At 51.5% G+C, this 20,156-nt stretch overlaps 7 protein-coding genes across 7 annotated transcripts; 4 read left to right on the forward strand and 3 right to left on the reverse strand.

Moving 5' to 3' along the window:
• Positions 1 to 362: 362 nt before the first annotated feature.
• BDW47DRAFT_119144 (cytochrome P450) lies at positions 363 to 2,326 on the forward strand (the record flags this gene model as incomplete). The annotated part of the gene is made up of 5 exons (XM_024815314.1): positions 363 to 984; positions 1,066 to 1,400; positions 1,455 to 1,594; positions 1,667 to 2,076; positions 2,133 to 2,326. The coding sequence occupies 5 exons, from the start codon at positions 363 to 365 to the stop codon at positions 2,324 to 2,326; spliced, it is 1,701 nt and encodes a 566-aa protein (XP_024669957.1).
• A 5,870-nt stretch (positions 2,327 to 8,196) lies between these two features.
• BDW47DRAFT_109497 (uncharacterized protein) lies at positions 8,197 to 9,125 on the reverse strand. The gene has a single exon (XM_024813480.1). It carries the CDS (start codon positions 8,812 to 8,814, stop codon positions 8,584 to 8,586), a length of 231 nt encoding a protein of 76 aa, XP_024669958.1. The 5' UTR covers positions 8,815 to 9,125; the 3' UTR covers positions 8,197 to 8,583.
• Positions 9,126 to 10,597: 1,472 nt separating this feature from the next.
• On the forward strand, positions 10,598 to 12,623 carry BDW47DRAFT_133183 (alpha/beta-hydrolase; the record flags this gene model as incomplete). The annotated part of the gene is made up of 5 exons (XM_024817773.1): positions 10,598 to 10,826; positions 10,944 to 11,105; positions 11,162 to 12,196; positions 12,305 to 12,484; positions 12,535 to 12,623. The coding sequence occupies 5 exons, from the start codon at positions 10,598 to 10,600 to the stop codon at positions 12,621 to 12,623; spliced, it is 1,695 nt and encodes a 564-aa protein (XP_024669959.1).
• Positions 12,624 to 13,410: 787 nt separating this feature from the next.
• Positions 13,411 to 15,021, forward strand: BDW47DRAFT_57628 (MFS transporter). Its single transcript, XM_024819350.1, has 3 exons — positions 13,411 to 13,619; positions 13,666 to 14,122; positions 14,189 to 15,021. Exons 1-3 carry the CDS (start codon positions 13,468 to 13,470, stop codon positions 15,011 to 15,013), a joined length of 1,434 nt encoding a protein of 477 aa, XP_024669960.1. The 5' UTR covers positions 13,411 to 13,467; the 3' UTR covers positions 15,014 to 15,021.
• Positions 15,022 to 15,361: 340 nt separating this feature from the next.
• On the forward strand, positions 15,362 to 17,342 carry BDW47DRAFT_109507 (acyl--CoA ligase). Its single transcript, XM_024813481.1, has 5 exons — positions 15,362 to 15,502; positions 15,551 to 15,688; positions 15,742 to 16,176; positions 16,241 to 16,665; positions 16,742 to 17,342. The coding sequence occupies exons 1-5, from the start codon at positions 15,410 to 15,412 to the stop codon at positions 17,274 to 17,276; spliced, it is 1,626 nt and encodes a 541-aa protein (XP_024669961.1). The 5' UTR covers positions 15,362 to 15,409; the 3' UTR covers positions 17,277 to 17,342.
• Positions 17,343 to 17,347: 5 nt separating this feature from the next.
• On the reverse strand, positions 17,348 to 17,810 carry BDW47DRAFT_109511 (uncharacterized protein; the record flags this gene model as incomplete). The annotated part of the gene is made up of 1 exon (XM_024813482.1): positions 17,348 to 17,810. One exon carries the CDS (start codon positions 17,805 to 17,807, stop codon positions 17,550 to 17,552), a length of 258 nt encoding a protein of 85 aa, XP_024669962.1. The 3' UTR covers positions 17,348 to 17,549.
• Positions 17,811 to 18,016: 206 nt separating this feature from the next.
• BDW47DRAFT_119148 (DUF3712 domain-containing protein) lies at positions 18,017 to 19,985 on the reverse strand (the record flags this gene model as incomplete). Its single annotated transcript, XM_024815315.1, has 5 exons — positions 18,017 to 18,436; positions 18,484 to 18,608; positions 18,655 to 19,079; positions 19,127 to 19,284; positions 19,983 to 19,985. The coding sequence occupies 5 exons, from the start codon at positions 19,983 to 19,985 to the stop codon at positions 18,017 to 18,019; spliced, it is 1,131 nt and encodes a 376-aa protein (XP_024669963.1).
• Positions 19,986 to 20,156: the final 171 nt, after the last annotated feature.

The raw sequence follows: 20,156 nt of genomic DNA on the forward strand, positions 1-20,156 counted from the left end.
TTGAGCTTACTCCTTGAGTCATTAGGGCTAATCCGCCCCGCTGCCAGGATAAGCTACTGGGGGGCTAAAATGGCCGAAATCCATGGTCTTGCGACGGCTCGGGCCCCGACGTACACTTCCCCGGGTCCGCGAACAGCGCTTGGGTCCAACGGCGTCCTTCCTTTTTGTCTCGCTCGGACGATCGTTTCTTGGGGGCAACGGTCGGGGGAGGTAGGGGTCCCCCCCTGTCAATTGGAGAAAAATTGTTAAGATAACAAGGATTATTTACCCTCCTGAAAATCGTATTCCAACGTTAACCAACCCACACACAAGAAAGAAGGACAGGTATCACAAGCCGTGAAATCCTGACGGCCTCTGAAAAGATGGCCGCGGTAACAACTTTCACTGCACTGCTAGATCCAGCTCCTTTACGAATTGTTGCCGTTTTTCCTGTGTTGGGGGCCGCGTTTCACCAGTGCATTCGTACCATTGAGATTGATAATAGAGTCAAGTCACTGTTGGCCCTATACATGGTAGCTTGGGTGTCACTGTGCATCAGTTACTTCCATGTCTATACCCTTAGTGTCCCTGTTGCAACTGGATGTGCCCTACTTGCAGTATGCTGCTTCAATCTCGGGCTCACAACAAGTATCCTTCTCTACCGGGCTTTCTTTCATCGTCTCCGACGCTTCCCCGGGCCATGGAGTGCCAAATTGAGCCGGCTGTCTACGGTGAAGCGGGTCGCAAAAAAGACCCAGTACCACATGGATCTCGTGGCAATGCACAGCAAGTACGGCGATTTTGTCCGTACTGGACCCCGTGAGATCTCGATCAATCGGCCAGCGGCCGTGATTGCCATCAATGGGGCCCAGTCGAACTGTACCAAGTCCCCCTGGTATAGCCATGTGTCCGATGACAAGACTCAAATTTCATTGAACTCTACTCGTGACCCAGATGTGCACCGTCGCCGACGGAAGGCTTGGGATCGAGGATTCAGCACCAAGGGTATGAGTTGGGTTTTTCCCACATCCTATTTCTTTCTTTCTTTCTTTTTTTTTTAACATAATAAGCTAATCAACTTAACAGCCCTGGCGACGTACGAACCAAGCGTCCAGCGCAAAATCAACGTCTTGGCCTCCCAGATCCGCGCCAGAAGGAACCAACCACTCGATATCTCGCAGTGGACAATGTTCCTAGCTTTTGACATCATGGGTCTGGTCGGTTTTTCAAAAGACTTCCGCCAACTTGAAGACGGCACCGAGCTTTCCGCAATCAAGGAGCTTCACGGGCAGATGTTGTTTCTCGGTATTCTGAAACCCATCCCCTGGATCTTGACTGTCATTGGTGCCGTCCAGGGTCTGATGGGTAATTACGGTCAGTTTATGGTCTACTGTAAGGACAGAATAGCCGAGAAGAAGAAGGTAAGTCCGATCTTCCGTTCTTGCAGATAGTGAATTGCTAATGTGCTACCCTAGCAATGGAGCCTGGAAAGCGACAAGTACCCCAAAGATGTCATCTCTTGGCTCTTGAAGGCTATCGACGAGAAAGACCAATGTGCTCCACCAGGCGATCAAGCTCTTAATGAAGATGGCCGTCTCATGATGATCGCCGGAAGGTCATTTCTCCTTCTCGCAGCATTCAAGCAACCCCCAACAACAACCCAGAAAGAATACTAACAATTTCTTAGTGACACTGCCGGCGTATCCATGGCCCACGCGCTGTACTACCTCGCCCGCACCCCTTCTGCATGCAATGCCTTGCAGGCAGAGCTCGACAACGCCTTTCCAAACTCCACCAATGCCTCCACATTCAGTAATGACGAACTCCGCCAGCTTCCCTACCTCGAAGCCGTCATCAACGAGACTCTCCGCCTGAAACCGGCCGTCCCCAGCGGCCAGCCCAGGGTCACTCCGCCAGAGGGCCTGCAAGTCGAGGAAGTCTGGATTCCCGGGGAGACCATCGTCTTTGTCCCGCAATATGTCATCCAGCGCGATGAGCGTTACTTTCCCTCCGGTACAGAATTCATCCCGGAGCGGTGGCTCGATAAGAAGGAGAAGTTGATTGCGAATGAGGATGCGTTCTTCCCGTTCCAACTAGGTAAGCCCTCCTACTTTATGATTATTCAATTTGCACGTGTGCTAATTAACTGTCAGGTCGATACAACTGCGTCGGAAAACAACTGGCCCTCATGGAACTTCGGGGCACGGTTGCCCGCCTCGCGTACGATTTCGACATCTCCTTTGCAGATGGGGTGGATGGGGTGTCGTTTGATACCAATTCTAAGGATACCTTTACTGTGACTATTGAATCTTTGGATTTGGTCTTTAAGGAGCGGGTGCGGGCGTAGATTGGAGTGGTACTGTACGTTGTGAACGGTCCGTGGAACATTGTGTTTTGGATATTTGTTTGTCTTATATCCTTCCATTTTTGTGAATTTCCTTTTTCTATTTCTTTGACAGAATAGTGTTGCCTCTCTTCATCTGGTGTATACCCGATCTTACAATTGATAGATCGTTGTTAATTTGATGAGAAATCTGGCGTAGTGGCGAGGGCGTTTGAATAGCAATTTTAGCAGGTATCTTCATACCACACATACTTTGGCTCATTGTCTTTCGAATCCAAACAACAGTCGATAAAGTGACCTTTGATTATAGCCAACGCTGAGATATGTCCCTAAGAATCATGGGAGCTGTCGTTAATGAATTGTGACCTCGACTCCCTTTGTGTAAACAAAGAACACATTCTTCAACGACCCTTCTTGTTGCGAGTCTTTAAGCCCAAACTAAACGTCAAGGGTTTAGCATCAACCCAGACGAGGATAGATGGGCTCTCAGAGCGACTTACCTTGAATCTTTTGAGCAGTTTGGTGATGATTGACAGAAGCCGATGACATTGTGGGAGTAGAGGATATTAATCAACTAAGTATATCTGGCTCCCAGTTTAGTTGGTTTGATTTCCCGGGGAAGGTGGGGATGGAGGGGGAATCTGGTAATGCAGCTACGTACATGCGTCGATATGGCTGTAACAACCCCATCCAAATAGTGTATGGAGAGTTTTTCTCGGGTTGATATCCCTCGCCCCTCTCCCACCTCATACCCGTCGTCCCGTCTGTCTTTTGGTACCCAACCCAGCATAAATGCCTCCACCCTGGTACTTCCGAACTGCCGTCCTGGCAGTGTCAACTCAACAATCACGCTTTGACACTGGCTACATGTAGACTTGGGTGATTCTTAGGGGCTAGAACCTCTTGATAGATTAAAGTCCAGACCTCCCGTGATAGTTAAATAAAGAAAGGAGATTATTTCTGCTTATAATCCCTCTCTTTTTCATAAGTCCGCCAATACTTACGAAATAAAAAGAGGCCTGCACATCAGGAGGGCAACAGTGGTAGTAGTAGTGTCAAGGCCCGCTTGCGGACTGCTGGTAATGAGTTAGGTGGGTTGCTTTCATGCCTGAGCTTCCGCTCGCGTTTCCGTCGGCGTCGGCCTCTAATCGTGGGACATCCGATGGGAACTGCATATGACGTCATGACGATTTTTGACGAGGAGATCTGTTGAAAAGAAAAGAAGGAAGAGCGGGGAGAGATACTCTGGACAGTATATATAGGCGCTGTGAGGCAGACTTGGTCTTGGCACTAGGTCCGAGAGTTAGCGTGCCTGATGGCGTTGCACAAAGGTATCCCTCACGTCTTTGTTTGTCATTCCGTCTGGGTGTTTTGCTATATTCTATACTACCACCCTTAATTGAGTTGGTCGAGGGAAATGATAAATGGGCCTACGTCGATTGATGTGGATGGCATTGGCCGGATACATGGCCCATTACGTGACCAGCTAGCTGGAGATTAGGTCTGGTGATAACTAGAACCCTCCTTGTTGTGCCCCTCGGATTTCATTCATTTTATCAATTTTTGCTTCCTTTCTCATTGACCTCATTCAAGGATTTAACCAGCGTGCGGTGTAGTTATGAAGAAACAAAGAGCTCCGTGACCGTAGTTTCTTTGCTATGACTCCGATCTTTCGACAACTTTTCCATCTTCAGTGACTTTGAATCCCTCGTGAATATACCTGATGGCTGTCGACCAGTCAGCACAACCCATGGAGTCAGGTAAAAGGGGAATTATACCAGATGTGGCCAGTGTAACACTATCCGCATTATTCTGTGACTTCCTTAAAACTATACTCGGCCCTTCCTTTGCCAGTTTCCAGTATCATTTCCATGTATACTTCACCGTGAGGAGGGTTGACGGGTCCATATCACGAGTCTTGCTTCTATTATAAATATGTATCAACTTGTGCAGAATCACTTTGTCCAGAAGTGACAGTATATTAATAGAGTTTAGTAATATATTCATCTTCAGCAGTCTCTTAATAAAAGTATTATAAAATTAAGCCTTTCTCAGGATGTTATAAATTCTTTTAATCTTGTCTTTTCTTATCTAACCAATAAACCATGGACAGAGCTGTATCTGGGATAGCTTGTCATAGCCAGATAACAGAGTGTAGGCTACCATGAGTCCTGTGCTCTTCCATAACTTGTATAATTCCCCTTTATTGAGCACTTTATTAATATCTATATTATGAGTGTTAGCCAGGAAAGTTCTGCAGGGGCCGCCTTGTTGTTGCAAAACATGCCTTTATCCTTTGTTATATCATTCACTGCCTGACCTAGCTTCAAAGTGATTGAAATCACAGTACACTATAATCTAATCATCATTTAGCTAGGACAGAAACACTCAACATAATAGATCTGGTTCGAAGCCTCACTGTTTCAAAATCTGGTGTCTGATTCTTTACATCCTTATTTATAGCGAGGAGATTTCTGAGGTTTTCTAGAACAGTCAGATTCACCTAACACCAACCAACTCCATGACTAGAACAAGGAGTAATACTCTGTACAAGACCTAGTTAGTTATTACTTAGCTCTTCTCTATCCTTCAGGAATATCTATCTGAGTATATTCTTAATATTCTTGCTATTCTTGCCCAGGTCTTTATTATTTAAGATCTTGTTAATTATCTCTAGTTTACTACTTATCATGTTAAAGATACCTGATAGGGCATCCGAGATTATGATTCTAAGTTCTAGGATCTAAGATTTGTGTATCTTTTAGGGACTATTAAATAGATGTATCTGACTCACTGTCTGTTTTGCATGACTTGTCAAGTTTTCAGCCTTTTTTTGTGCTGGCTAGACTGACTAGGCCCAAGACACAAGATAGTGCTTTGAAAAACAACATAGATTCAGATTAATGAGACGGGTAGCTCCCCAGAGAGCAATATATAGAAATATGGCAAGTAGATGTCGAGAGAAAAGTTGCTGGTTAATTCTTCATCGCATGGTGTGTTGGGCCATTTTATATGTACTCTTATGCCTTCAAACGTCCAACGTCCGAAGGTTTTGGCAACTGGCGGATCTACGAGGGCTACGAAGGGCTACGAAGCTACAAATCTACGAAGGCTACGCCAGGAAGGTTTTGGCAACTGGCAGGAACTACAGCGGGAATAGCTTCACGTTTGGCGAAAATCAGGTGGAAATATATTTAGGTGTCTCCTTAGTCTAGAACCCGGGGCCTTCGGCCACCGACGACTCGGAAGGATCCCCGAAAGGGTGATATACTCGAGGATAATCCAACGATTTTTTCATTCGATCTTGTGTTGGTTAATGTTGGTTCACCACTCCCAGATGTCTTGTATAGTCGATCAAGGATGTCAATGTAGGTAGAAAAGTCTGCCTTGGCGCTTGGTCAATTTGACTTGCAGACTGCCAATGGTATACATCCAAATATGCCGTCGTACTAATGCAACAGCGGGTATCATCCGGGTGCGTCGCCCTGCGATAATGTGCCAACTAAACACCAGCAGTGGTGGCTGACATTAGATAGGAGACTCGCCCAATAGCAAAGACTTGGAACCTAGTATGCTGCATATAAGAAAACTGTGCACAGGACGTGTACTGATAAGACATGAGATTTGGGGTCAGTTTGATCGGGCTTGATATAACCGATATCCCAGCATATTTTGCTATACGTCAATACTATCCCCATTCATTCAAACCATGCAACTTCAAACATCACATCTCATCGTGTTGTAATCGATCATTGGAAATCGGTACAAATGTTACATGAGAGGGGCTTAACACTCATCATACATCTCTTTCAAGACGCATCAAACACAGAGCTCAAAGGACTAAGCCCTATAGAATGCTCCCTAGCTTGCGGAAGCTGGCATTTGGCAACCTATTAGGCTTTGCACGTTCTAGAGCATTGCGGGACACGGGGACGACAGTTCCCGTGGACTCTCAAACGACGTTGTCTTTACATCTGATGTCTTGTGTCAGCTGGGAAACCATGTAAAACAGGATGATAAAGCAACTTACCACTTGCATTGGACATCGGACAGCACGTAGCATGCTCTATGGAATACCTTCATCGACCGTCTGCCGGGGTTCCGTGAAAGACAGTCTATGCCATGCTACGAGTAAAAAACTCGATCTTTTGCGACCTGGCAAGATTATTACTCTGGTGCTTTTACTCTGATGCTTTTCAGTCTCCATGTAATGATGTGCGCTGGTCGGCTTCGCAAATAGGCGTATTCTCTGATCAGCTAGAGATTGCTTTGACGGATGAATAACAGGCCAGCAGAACCAAGCCTCCTTATGTCCAACGAATTTTAATCGAAGAGCACGTTGGCAACCAGAGGCCGATGAAAGAACGAGTGGAATTGCCGACCAAATAAAATCCTTGCACTTGGGGCTAGCAACAATGTGTCCTGAACAATCACCAATACTATGCACCCACAGTCAGACGACGCAGCCAGTATCGGCTAAAATGCCCCCGTCCAGGATAGAGGGCCGTCCCGTTCAGAGCCAATTCCTATAGGTTTCAGTCTATAAAAATATCCTAGTCTAACACGTTTACAGCTAATGCATTGCAGAAGTCACACGAGATCCCACCAAGAACACCCCACTTCTAGCTAGTCGGAGGATGCTCTTGGATCGTGGGCGAAATCAGTTGGAAGAATGTGGCAAGGCGGCATTGACTAATTTTTGGTTTTTCCCGGTAACCCTGTCCATTTCGTCTTAACTAGGGACGATATTAATATACGGTTCTAGAGACCTATACTTGGCGGGTTGTGGCTTGTACCCGGGGCGAAGTATCCCAGCAAACAATCAAACGGGTAATAGTCAACAGGAAAGAGAGCCCACCAGCTGACAGGTGAGAGGGTCGTGAAATCCGAAGACGGGCTCCATATCAAACAGGACCAAAACCGTCGATTCACCAACGGATCTATATAAGCACTACGGATACACAGCCGAGGCAATCGAAGCAAAGCCTTCGACACTAAGCACCCGCCAAGAGGAGGCCATCCATTATGGGCCTGATCGGCGGGTAAGGATTCGAAGGATGCAGTGACCAGCCCAGATAGCTCTTCTCTTGCCCCACCAGCGTCCATCCGCATGGCTCAGAGAAGGTGTGGTTATGGGCGGGTAAACTCGGGTGGATACTGAGGGGCATCGGGTTACTGCATCGGGTAGTAAGTTTGAAATGGTTATTTGATATCTGAAGTCAGCACGGATCCACTGTCTATCTGAGATAGCTGCTGCGGTCAGAACGTGAACCACTGACGCTTGGCAGTATCTATTTGAAGCTTAGTCTTGTTTCGCTTCTGGAGTAGTCTGGAAGAAATCCGGTTGAGGACAGCTTACACTTAAGGTTGGATTTGACACTGACCAGAGGGCAATGCATTATCTCGTCTGTATGTAGCTGCACACCTGCCTGACGAGCTTGTTATACCTGTTTTGAGGATAAGTATATTTTTCTTATTTTATTTTTATTGCATGTCATCAAAGATAACCACTCTAGTTGATTGCCGATCGGACATCTGGACAACTCACCACGGCTCGTCTCCGAGCAGTGGGGCACTCGTGAAAATAACATATCCTAAACCACAATGCGGAGGAAATAGCCATTATCAATGATGAAAATTCTGAAATCATATCTAGTGCAATCCCATCCCAACCTGTTGGCCATCCCATGTCCCCCCCCCCACACTGCAGATAAATACACCCGCTAGCTATGCTGCCACGCAGCGTGGAATGGACCCCCTTACGTCTCGGGTGGAGGGACTGCGCAAGCTAGTCTATTTTTATCGCATCTATCTTCTTTACTTTCAAATTCTTCAATGTGATTGACAATGGCCGAAGGATGGACGTTGGGGGCGAAATATATTTGCATACGCGTGTGGAATACACCCAGTATGTCGTCTAAAATATAGTACAGTATAGTGCAGGCTCAAAACACAACAACAGATCAATCATTGGGTAGTATAAATCAGATATCCACATAAGCGTCAAGGTAGGAAGTCGTCCAGACGTGTGTTCCTCGTTTCGGCGTCATATCCGTATCCGTATCCGTATTCATATCCTGTCCTTCCTTTCATCCTCGATCTTTTCCGATGCAATACGGTTTCAAAGCCAGCTTCCGAAAATAGCAAAAGATATATGTACTTCGCTTGATGAAATCAAATCGCGTATATTAATCATGTCCACTTTGATGGCGTCGTTTTCGCGCGAGTCCTGCTCGTGGATAAGAAAGACGATCGTTCGGCTACCGCTTCGTCGCCACGAGCATATTGCTCAGTCGCTTCCAGCGCGCTGATCCGCCGTCGAGACTTGTTTTGGATTTGGCGGAGTCGTTGGTTGATGAGCGTGGACGGCCGACGATGGCTTCGTGGTCGGCGAGTACGTCTTCGAGTCGAACGTCTGAGGCGGAGCGTCGGAGGTGGGAAATGTCCTCTGGTTCGAGGATTTCGACAAATTTGGAGGGCATGGCGTGCATTGTATATGATTTATATATGTATCTGGAGATATATATCGACAGAGTGGTATGTTGATGCAGTGGTGGTGGGGTAGTCACGGGACTTCTTGGACCCTAGAAGAGGTCACGTTGAGAGAGATAGAGCGAGGAAGATGAAAATTTAATGTGAGCAAAAGCCACGATGGAAAGATAGTGTATTCATGGAGTCGGCAGAGAGACGCGGATGATATTTCCGTTGGTGACCAGGGTGGGAAAATCGTCTAAGAATATAAGTAGAAAAGTAAGTGGATGAAAGCAATATATATATAAGATGGCGATGCTGGAGTACGCTGATCCGAGGGGCATCATCTAGTCAGCGGATCCTGGCCCCGTTGAGGGAAGGGAGCATAATAATACTCCGACTAAGAAAAGATGTTGGTCATCCCTTGAGGAAAACTTCACTAAAAGGACGGTGGCGTCCTCCGCAGGAATTATTGCTTAGTCGGAGACATCACTCGTTGCCAAATGGCCCGTTCGCTGAATGCTGCATGGTGGCGCGGTGGTGCGTGGAGGGGGGATCCATCGACAGGCATCATGAGAACCCGCGTCTCCCCCGTTCTTCGTCACTCGACAGGAGCCCTAAATGGAAAGGTGGAGGGATATCTGGTGATGGTAGAAGTGGAGAGAGCCCGAGGGGGGACCATGCTTCGGGACGAATGGGTCCTGGAGGGGGGACCGAGGTTGTAAATGGTCAGTGCTCTTCTGCAGTGTTTCTATTTCGATCTAGCGGTCTCCACTGGGGCCGACGCGTGAATCATTTCCCATTTCGAGCTGGTCCCTGGAGGGTTGGCCAATCTGAGTCGGGACGGGCCCCGTTTATGACGTACGGCCATCCTGCGGTGTGCATATCGCAAGCATGAGGGATTCAGAAACCATTCTGGTGCGGGAACTAGTGATTCTGATCTCCTGCTGCGGTGTCAGGTCTGATATCATAGCCCACTCTTCTTCGCAGACATGTAGCAGATCGTAAACTCTACCGTCCTGGATCCCGATGAGATTATTCGGTTGCTGTGGCAAGGTAGATAAAAATAATTACTGCGCCATGTCGGGCCAAGGATATCCCGCAACCTCCGTGGGATGTCCACGGTCGCATTTGCAATGAGAACATCTGTCGTGCTAGGGTTAGACCGGTGGATTTCCCAAAGAGAATATCAACATGCGGTGTTTTAATCGTAGCATAATCCGTGGCTAACAGACGACATGCGCGATGTACAACAGGACACCTTTATTGTTGGAAGTACATTACCCAAGGACAACAAGCATTCCACCATAATCTCACCACATTCCATCAATCTAGTTGTTTACTCCCGAATGGATCGCAATACCACGGATGTGGCTGGTATGCACCAAGGGACCAGAGCGCCAAACAAGACCTATCCATGGAATCTGTCCGCATCCTCCTCTTGCTACTACTGCGTGCTTATGGTACATTGAATCACCCATTGTATTAATTTGCTAGCAAGGGATATCCACCAGATGAGTTTGAACCGTGATGATGATTAGAATTGGGTATGTTGGTAACAAGCCCTTCATTCCCGTTGGCGACGAGCATTTCCATATCGGTAGAATCCGACGACCATCATACTATCCAGGGTGAGTAGGCGGTTGTACCACCTTGGTATGAGGTTCCTACCTACAATTCAGGGTCCTTTGAGTAACAATCAATACCAACGACTCCCATTCACTGTGAATTCAATGGTGCAAAAGTATCGTCCTCCGCGAAACAGCTGTCGCCCCAAGACCTCAGCTGATGCCAACATCCAACATGCGTCTCTCCGTCCTCGCCCTCGCTGCCACCACCCATGCTTTCAGCATTGGCGGCATCATCGACACGACCAGCGGACCTATACGCGGCCAGCCCTCATCCCTCCGTCCAGATGTCTCCGAATATTTAGGGATTCGCTACGCGAAACCCCCCATCGACGACCTGCGATTTGCGGCGCCCGTTCCACCGGATCGATCCACCACGGTGTTCAACGCGACAGCTTATGTATGTATGTTCCCCACGCGAATGGAAGCCATCTGACTCGAGTCTAGAGCCCGTGAGTGCTCTCGCCTGAGGACGACCAAAAGCTAAATAATCAGAGACTGTCCCGGTGACCGGATCTCAGTGGACCATGCCTTCATTGTTGGTTTACCGGGCGAAAATATCCTGTCGGCCTTTGCACAGAGAGACAATACGCTGGACGAGGACTGTCTGTCCGTGAACGTCTGGACCAAGCCCCAGCACGGCGACAGGAAGAAAGCGGTCCTCTTCTGGATCTACGGCGGAGGTACGTCCCTTCTCTCTCCGTCATACGGTCCATCCCTTGGATATTCACCCAGGTAGACTTCAAGTCCGGCAGCTCCCACACCCTCACCTACGACGGTTCCACCCTAGCCGACGAGAACGACCTCATCGTCGTCACCCCCAACACTCGCGTCAACGTCTTCGGCTACTCCGGTGCCCCAGGCCAACCCTGGAACGTCGGGCTGCGCGACACCAGGCTCGCCCTGGAATGGACGAGAGACAACATCGCCGCCTTCGGGGGCGATCCCGCCCGTATAACTGTCGGCGGCATCTCCTCGGGCGGCCTCACGGCCGACATGCTTGCCTATAGCAACCTGCACGACCCTATCGCCCACGGCTACATCCCCCATTCCGGCATCGCCAGCTCCTACCTCGCGACCGGCGCGCAAAATGACCAAGAAGACGCCACCGCAGCATGGTACAACCTCTCCTCGACCGTCGGATGCGGTGATGCCGACAGCTTCCCCGACACCACCGTCGCCTGCATGCGCGCCAAACCCTACCCCGACCTCCTCGCCGCGATGCAGCAGCACCCCACCGTGCAATTGAAGTTCAGGCCCGTCGAAGACGATGACACCGTCCCGCGGGGCTTCGCCACACTAGGCCAGAGGGGCCGTTTCGCGCACAAGCCGCTCTTAACAGGCTCGACGGACAACGAGCTTGGCTTTTTCCTCGTCGTCGCTTTTATCAAGGCCAACCTGACAACTGAGCAGGTCGCCGCCTTTCCTGTGCGTCTCCTTCAGCCGCTGATGGACCTGTTCGCCCTGGCGGCCTTCACCTGTTCGGCGGCGGAGGCGGCGCAGTACCGCGCGGATCGGGGCGTTCCCGTCTGGCGGTACCGGTATTATGGGGGGGGATATCCTAATACGGAGATGGTGCCTGTGGGGTCGGCGTACCACGGCTCGGAAGCGCCCATGGTGTTTGGGACGGCGTCGGTCGTGACGGGGATGGCTGACAGCGAGGCAGAGGCGCAGGCGGGGCGGTATATGCGGGCGGCGTGGGCGGCGTTTGCAAAGGATCCGGTGGGGGGGTTGAGTGGGCGGGAGTTTCGATGGCCGATGTTTCAGTCGGACAGTGAGTTTCTTCTTCTTCTTTCTCTCTTTTTTTTCTCCTTTTCTTTTTTCTACTGGCTTTTCCTTGTCCTCGTTGCCTTTGCTCGGGTCACCGCTGATACAGTGATAGGGCGCTCCCTGATCCAATTATCGCTCGGCAACCAGACCAAACCGACATATGTCTCCCATTTCGAGACGGACGCGATGTGTCCGGTGCTAAAGTCGTATGATAGCGTGATAGACGACCTGAACATTGTATTCACGGCGATGGGATCGGATAAGGTGGGGGGACTTATAACGAAATTGGCCGGTATGTTACAAGTATCATCTACTATTTATGTGTTGATCTAACATGGGTAGATATCTTCAACAAGCCGCTGGATAACGAGGCAGCGTTGAGGCACGCTTTGGATCGGATACACGAGATTGCAGCGTCGATACGGGGGTGATAGACATGTAGGGATTAACTCTTCAATGAAAAAATACCTGCTTTGTTCTATATATCCAGTTCTCGGGCCAAGGCATGATACATATTCCAGTAGCCGGTCATAAGCCGCCGCTGCCTTAGGATTCATATATCCAGGAGCTGGGTTTATATATATATATTCACATCCTTGAGATATAATTGACAAGATACTCCTCTCGTTTTGAAAGTGCCAGTCTGAATAACTCGACATTTCTTCGTCATAAGGATTACAAGGAGTTCTGGTGATTCATAAGTAGAATGTCAAGGGGTAGAAGAGACCGAACTATCTATAGCTCAAGACTCTAGTCACAGAAGTCTACATCTACACGCCACACAATGCATGCACATATTTCAATACTAGACACTGATACTGCAGAGGCTGTTTGATATACTGACAATGGCAGTGTCCTAACCATGTCAAGTCATGACTTCTGTTCACCCTGCAGCATCAGCATACCTTGTGTTGTTTATACATAATTCCAGTGCATAAGGTCGATATGCCGAGGATGCGAGATATGCACGGGCATAATCATCCAGACAGCCGGATATCCCTGCACAAAAAAAACCGGCGGCGATCTGATTGGCTCTCGGCATGGGACGAGCCGAGGTGGGTCTGAGTATCCCCAGATGATTGGTCGGGACCACGTGCCAAGCGACGTTTCGCAGAATCTGCAGTGGGGAAGTCGGATCGGTGCCGGGTTTAAATACCAAGCTTTCATCTGGATCCTCTGGTCGAGATTTGTTGAATGTATTATCGTTGATTTATCTATTCTACCGGTTGTTTGTTTGTTGACCGATTACTTGAATATTGTTCCAAGTCAGTCAGAATGACGGACGTGGAAAAACAGCCGGATTGTCAGATCGCCACGGACAATACCGTCGACTTTGAAGGCCCTAATGATCTGGAGAATCCCTTTAACTGGCCGCAGTGGAAGAAACTGCGCCAGTTGGTCCTCATGGCCGTCAACACCTTTATCACGTAGGTCCCTCCCTCCCATAGTGAAACACACCCGCTGAGTGGATAGACCCCTCGCCTCCTCCATGTTCGCCCCCGGTGTCGCCGGCGTCATGCGGGATTTTCGGGAATCCGACATGATGCTCGCCTCCTTTGTCGTCTCCATCTACGTGCTCGGGTACATGGTGGGCCCCTTTATCATCGCCCCGCTGTCTGAGATGTACGGCCGCGTGCCGCTCTACCACACCTGCAACGTGCTCTTCCTCATCTTCACCATCGCCTGCGCCGTCGCCCAGTCCATGCCCCAGCTCATGGTCTTCCGTCTGCTGGCTGGCATCGCTGGCGTCTGTCCCCTGACCATTGGGTCTGGCACCGTCGCCGACATGGTCCCCAAGGAGAAGCGCGCCGGCATCATGGCCATCTGGGCGCTGGGCCCGATCCTGGGCCCGGTTGTCGGCCCCGTGGCCGGCGGCTTCCTGGCGGATGCTGAAGGCTGGCGCTGGGTGTTTTGGGTGATTGCAATTGCTGTACGTTTTTATCAGTAGTGGATGATGTGAAAGGACGACGGACTGACTGACTGACTGATGTGATAGACCGGCGTCATGACCATCATGTGCATGATCTGGTACCGCGAATCCTACGCCCCCGTTATTCTCGCCCGCAAAGCCGCCCGACTGCGCAAAGCCACGGGCAACGAGGCCCTCCGCTCCGTCCATGACAAGGGCCGCATGACCCGCGAACGCTTCCTCTCCACCCTGGCCCGCCCCATCAAGCTGCTCTTCCTGTCGCCCATCGTCTCCCTCCTCGCCCTCTTCGCCGCCGTCACCTACGGCTACCTCTACCTGATGTTCACCACCCTGACCCCCATCTTCGAGAACACCTACGGCTTCTCTCCTGGCCTGGCCGGTCTCGCCTACCTGGGCTTCGGTATCGGCAGTATCATTGGTCTCGTCGTCTGCGGCTACGTGTCCAACCGCATCGCCCAGCGGGATTCCGCCAAGGGATGCTTCCGTCCGGAGTCGCGTCTGCCCCCCATGCTAGTCGGGTGCTGGGCTATCCCCGCTGGCCTCTTCTGGTACGGATGGGCGGCCGAGTACAAGGTGCACTGGATCGTGCCCATCCTGGGCACCGGCGTGTTTGCCATCGGGCTGATGACCGTGTTCATGTGCGCCAACACCTACCTGGTGGACTCCTACCTGAAATACGCCGCTTCCGTCACGGCGGCTAATACGGCGCTGCGGTCGCTCGTTGGTGCGGTGTTGCCGCTGGCCGGCCCCTCCATGTACGACGCGCTGGGCCTCGGGTGGGGGAATTCCCTGCTGGCGTTCATCTCCTTGGCGCTGTGTGTGTGTCCGGTGCTGTTCTGGCGCTATGGCGAGGCGATCCGCACGCACCCGCGGTTTCAACTGACGCTGTAGCATTCTTTCTTTGTATCTGTTTCCTGTGGTTGTACAGCATCGGCGTTCAAAATAGACTATAATAAATAATACGATTTGCATTTTAGACATTCACTATGGCTCCACATAATTGGTACAACGGATTCTCCACCAACCAGAAAACACCGTCGCGCTGGGTCCTCGACCGTCCAACGTCTGGTTGACGGTGTGTTAGAGTCTCCCAAAGTGGAGCATCATCCGAACACCGAGTTAACCCGCGACGATCTTTCCCTCTTATGGCTCACCACGTTTATCCACGGTGCCTGGCATGACAAGGTATTGTTCGGTCTTGTATCCGTCCACCGCAATAAATATATGAATGCTCCCTACTTTAACTCTCCCTCAACCTATCTCGCTCTTCATTTCACGTCAGACCAGATGATTTTTGAACCTCCTCGGCGCGTCCCCGTGCCTTCATCCGATATCCTCTCCTACCTGTTCTCCGATCCGCCCTACGATCACGATGAGCCGGTACGCTGGGCTTTCTACGGCAGAAGTCTCCCGCTGATTGAATGGTAGATGTACGTCGATGTGCACGACTGCGCGCGGTCCATCTCGTATAACCAGGCACGCCGACTCGTGCGCCAGCTTGTGGCCGGCTTGAAAGCATGGGGCGTCCAACGCGGTGACTGCGTGGTCATTCACTCGTTCAACGATGTGCCTTTCCCTTCGCTCTGAGGAATTTTAACTACCAGCTAAAATAAATATAGATCTACTACCCCATGCTCGTCCTGGCCATCGTCGGCGCTGGCGGCGTCTTCACCGGCACGAACCCCGCGTACACTCCGCACGAACTGGCCCACCACTTCACCGCGTCCGACGCCCGCTTCGTCATTTCCGAGCCGGAGATCCTCCCTGCGATCCAGGAAGCCATGAACAAGAAACATCTCCCGATGGAGAATCTAAGGGTATTCAACGCCCAGCGACAGCCTGTCCCTGCGGACCTCCTCTCGTGGGAGGACCTGTTCGCCCACGGCGAGACAGACTGGGAGTCGTTTGACGACGAGAAGACCGCGTCCGACACCCCCGCCGCGCGACTCTTCAGCAGTGGCACGACAGGCCTCCCCAAAGCGGCAACTCTCACACATCGGAATCTCGTCGCGCAGCATGAACTCGCTTTTGAGCACAATCCCCGCCCATACCAGGTATTCCCCTCTTTCCCTCCATACATTTTCTCTTCCTCTATATGTATACTAAATAACAATATAGATCTCCCGCGTCGTCCCCATCCCCCTCTTCCACGCTGCCGCAGCCCCAAATACCCACTTCGGCTCCCTCAAGGGCGGCCACGTCACGTACCTCATGCGCCGCTTCGACCTCCCTCTCTTCCTCGAAACCGTCGAGAAATACAACGTGACCGAGCTAGCCGTCGTCCCCCCGGTTGTTCTCGCCATCCTCGCCTCCCCACTCGCCCATTCCCGCCCGTTCCTGCGCTCCGTCCGTGCCGCAGCTGTCGGTGCAGCTCCCCTCGATAAAGTCGCCCAGGCGCGGTTTCGCGCGCTGCTTGCGCCTGGTGCGCCTTGCACGCAGGTCTGGGGTATGACGGAGTCGAGCTGTATTGCGACTTTGGTGCCTTACCCGCAGACGGATGATTCGGGGAGTGTGGGCGTGTTGATTCCGAATGTGGAGGCTAAGTTGGTTCCCTCTCACCACCTTGTCCTTCCCTCATGCGAGAGATACACACAAGGATAAAACTAACAAATACGTCAGACTAGTCGACGACAAAGACACCAACATCCCAGCGTACAACACCCCCGGCGAGATCTGCCTGCGCGGTCCGACCATCATCCCAGGATACTACAAAGACGACGCCGCGAACGCGGCCTCCTTCGACGCAGACGGGTGGTTTCACACAGGCGACATCGGATATTGTGACGCGGTCTCCCACCGCTGGTACATCATCGATCGGAAGAAGGAGCTGATCAAGGTGCGTGGGTTTCAGGTTGCCCCGCCGGAGCTGGAGGGCGTGCTGCGCACGCATCCGGGGATCGTCGATGCGGCTGTCGTTGGTGTCGGCGGGGGAGAGTTGGGTAGTGAACGCCCCCGGGCGTATGTGGTTCGTCGGGCGGGGGTGACCCTGGGAGAAACGGACGTCCGCGCGTTTATGGAGCCCCGGCTGGCGAAGTATAAGGCTTTGACAGGGGGGGTACAGTTCGTGCAGGAGATTCCGCGGAATGCGAGTGGGAAGATTCTGAAGCGGTTGTTGCGGGAGAGGGCTGCTTCGGAGGGGTTATCCAAGTTGTGATTTATATTTATATCTTAATTTCTCTCATACACATTACTCATTTCATACATACTATTTAGTGTATATTATTCATTCATGAACGCATCTTGACAATCCAGTATGTCTATGACTTGAACAACCGTCGCAGAAAACTCTTCTTCGCCCCCTGCGCTGCCTCGTTCAACACCCCCACCTGTAACCGCTCCTGATACCGACTCAGCACGGAGTCGCGATGATGCTTGTGGAACTCCTTGGAGGCGTCTGTCCCAGCCACCTTGCGCAAGACTATTCCCATTAGTATACTACATTACTCACGGATAAAGAGGAAAGGAAAAAAAAATTACTCCGGTCCCCCCCTGGATGCTCCGCCTGGAAATCCGTTATGTTGTACACGTTCTTGTCGATGATGATCCAGCTGTCAGACGTGCGATTATGCGCCGCCACCTCGGTCGGCGTGTACGCTGCGACGAGATGGTCGCTGTGGTTGGCGGGGTGTGATGTAGGGAGGGTTTTGGGACTGAGTGCGGGGGTGATGGTTCCTCCGTCTGCCATCTTGTTTCTTTATTTCCCAGGCTTTGTTTTGTGTCTTGGGTTTCTTTGTAGAATGGAAACCGTGGAAACTGGAGGGGACGGAGTATTTATAGTTGGGGGTGTGGAGTCGCGTGGCCCAATTAGGGCTAATCGGATGCATCGTTACTAATGCTGCATCTACAAAAACCTTACTAGTCAGTCACTATCAGTTTCATATATCTTCCTAGATATTAAAGATGCAAATCCTGCAACGCGCCCGTCAAATCCGACAATCCATTCCCGACATCCCCCACATTCTTCAATATATCTGCCAATCCCTTGCCCCCGCCCAGCCCCTTCAGCGTGTCTAGCAAAACCGTCATGATAGGCAACTCCGCCTGCAGCGTCAGATTGTTCAGCACGCGCTCGAAAAACGGGATGTGCTTTCCATGGTAGACAGTCTTGTTTCCTGATGCCGACAGCCGTATGTTTCCTTTGCGGAGCACGTCGCCCTGCTGCGCCATGATCGGCACGATGTTCTCTAGCACCGTTGGGATGTCGATGCGTCCGCGCAGATCTACGCTGTTGTTGCCTGGTTTGAGGAAGACGTTGTCGATGTCGGCATATCCCAGCATGATGTCTTCGCTTTTGAGGTTCAATGTCACGTTGCCCTGGCTGGTTAGGTCCTACTGCGCCATGAAGGAGGAATAGGGCCTACCAGAGCGAACCCCACCACCGAGTGGTTGGGCAGATTGGCGCGTCCTCGAAGGTTCGTCCCGTCTTCTTCGGCCGGATATACGAGCCGTGCCGATTCGATCGCGAACCCGCTGAGCTTGTCCAGACCTGATATATTAACGACAACCCAGAATGAAGGGGGGGTCGGAGATACCCTTCAACCGAACGTCCTTATCCAGGGTTAAGCCCGCCTTGAGCGCCCCCAAATGCCCAGTGGTCGCCCCCCGCGCCGACATGGTAAATTCCTTGGAGTACACAGCTTCGGACAGCACCGCGACGAACTCGTCTTCCTCCAGCACCTCCGTGTGGTGATTGATCACCGTCAGTCGGGTCGGGCCGTTCAGGCTGAACTCCCGCATTTCCACGCCAATATACGGCTTGAAGGGCTTCGTCGCCCGGTTGAACAGCTGCAGCGTAAATGGGTCTGTCCGCGCCTTGATCCCCTTGGGCATATTCAGCGCCGTGTCGATGGAAAAGGTGACATGTGACGGGTCCGGATCGGTGATCTCCGCGTTGTACACGGGGAGTTCGGTGTCGTCGACGATGCGCTGCGCTATAGCCGGGATGATCAGGGTGAAGCTGTCTATTAGCTCATCTATCTATCTCAGAGGGTAGGAGAAACATACAATATAGGAAGAAAGATTGCAGAGAAGATGATCCCCGCGATGAAGTAGCACACCCAGAACCGCCGCAAATGCTTCTGCGTCTTCTGCTTCCTCGACAGGGTCGAGTCGACCGTCTCAACGTGCTCGAGGTCTGTCCCCGATGCCAAAGCTTCCTCCTTCTTCCGGATTGAGTCGCGATATGCATCGCCGACAGCCATGGTTTCTGAATGCTCGAGTTCAGCGAGCAGTAACTACTCAAGTGTCGTCTGGTTGCATACATCCTATATACTGGACCCTCAACCGCACCCCAGATTAGGCTTGATTTCTCCACATTCTGGGAACCCTAGACCCTGTGGGGGATCTGCAACCCCGCCTTTGCTTCCAATCGCTGTCAGTTTGCTTGATTCAGCCCGTGCGTTATGTCGATCCGAGCCTGATCCCGCCGGTCCGCGGTTCTCCATATGATTCCGCCAATGCCGGTCGCGTGGTCTGGCTTATATAAGAGTAGATATCAATATCTGAGACCTGGTTATCCCAGCGATACAGACCCTAACTTCGCGAACATGTCGTCTTCCTCTTCGGATCCAGAGAAAGCTATCAACGAGAAAGCTATCGACGAGAAGACTATCGACGAGAAGGCTATCCAGAGTACCAGCCTGGAAAATGCCGTGCACATTCAGCGCATCGTCCGCGAAGGCATCATCCTCGGTGGCGGCGCAACCGCCATCCTCCTCCAGGTCGCCATGCCCGGGGTCGGCAAGGGCGTAGACAACCACAGCAACTTCGCCTACCGACCTATGGACCGGCTGCGCACAACCATGACCTACGTCTACTGCATGGCGTTTGGCTCCCCCAAAGAGAAAGAAGCCGTAATTGCCATGGTGCACCGCGCGCACTCCTCCGTCAAAGGGACAGACTACTCCGCCGACGATGCCCAGCTTCAAGTATGGGTTGCTGCCACGCTCTACGCCGTGGGCGTCGAGCTCTACGAGGAGATCTTCGGCCCCATGGACGAGGCCACCGCCGAGCAGACCTACCGCGAGTACGCCGT

This window comes from Aspergillus candidus (assembly GCF_002847045.1).
Source record: "Aspergillus candidus strain CBS 102.13 unplaced genomic scaffold BDW47scaffold_40, whole genome shotgun sequence".
NCBI lineage: Eukaryota > Fungi > Ascomycota > Eurotiomycetes > Eurotiales > Aspergillaceae > Aspergillus > Aspergillus candidus.

What these genes read in the sequence shown, in the direction of transcription:
- BDW47DRAFT_109497 (XM_024813480.1), bottom strand. Translation starts at nt 8,814, where the DNA reads ATGCACGCCATGCCCTCCAAATTTGTCGAAATCCTCGAACCAGAGGAC.
- BDW47DRAFT_57628 (XM_024819350.1), top strand. Translation starts at nt 13,468, where the DNA reads ATGACGGACGTGGAAAAACAGCCGGATTGTCAGATCGCCACGGACAAT. An exon ending in GCCGTCAACACCTTTATCAC is followed by an intron (nt 13,620 to 13,665) that starts GTAGGTCCCTCC and finishes CTGAGTGGATAG; the next exon opens with ACCCCTCGCCTCCTCCATGT. An exon ending in TTTGGGTGATTGCAATTGCT is followed by an intron (nt 14,123 to 14,188) that starts GTACGTTTTTAT and finishes CTGATGTGATAG; the next exon opens with ACCGGCGTCATGACCATCAT.
- BDW47DRAFT_109507 (XM_024813481.1), top strand. Translation starts at nt 15,410, where the DNA reads ATGATTTTTGAACCTCCTCGGCGCGTCCCCGTGCCTTCATCCGATATC. An exon ending in TCATTCACTCGTTCAACGAT is followed by an intron (nt 15,689 to 15,741) that starts GTGCCTTTCCCT and finishes AAATAAATATAG; the next exon opens with ATCTACTACCCCATGCTCGT. An exon ending in ACAATCCCCGCCCATACCAG is followed by an intron (nt 16,177 to 16,240) that starts GTATTCCCCTCT and finishes ATAACAATATAG; the next exon opens with ATCTCCCGCGTCGTCCCCAT.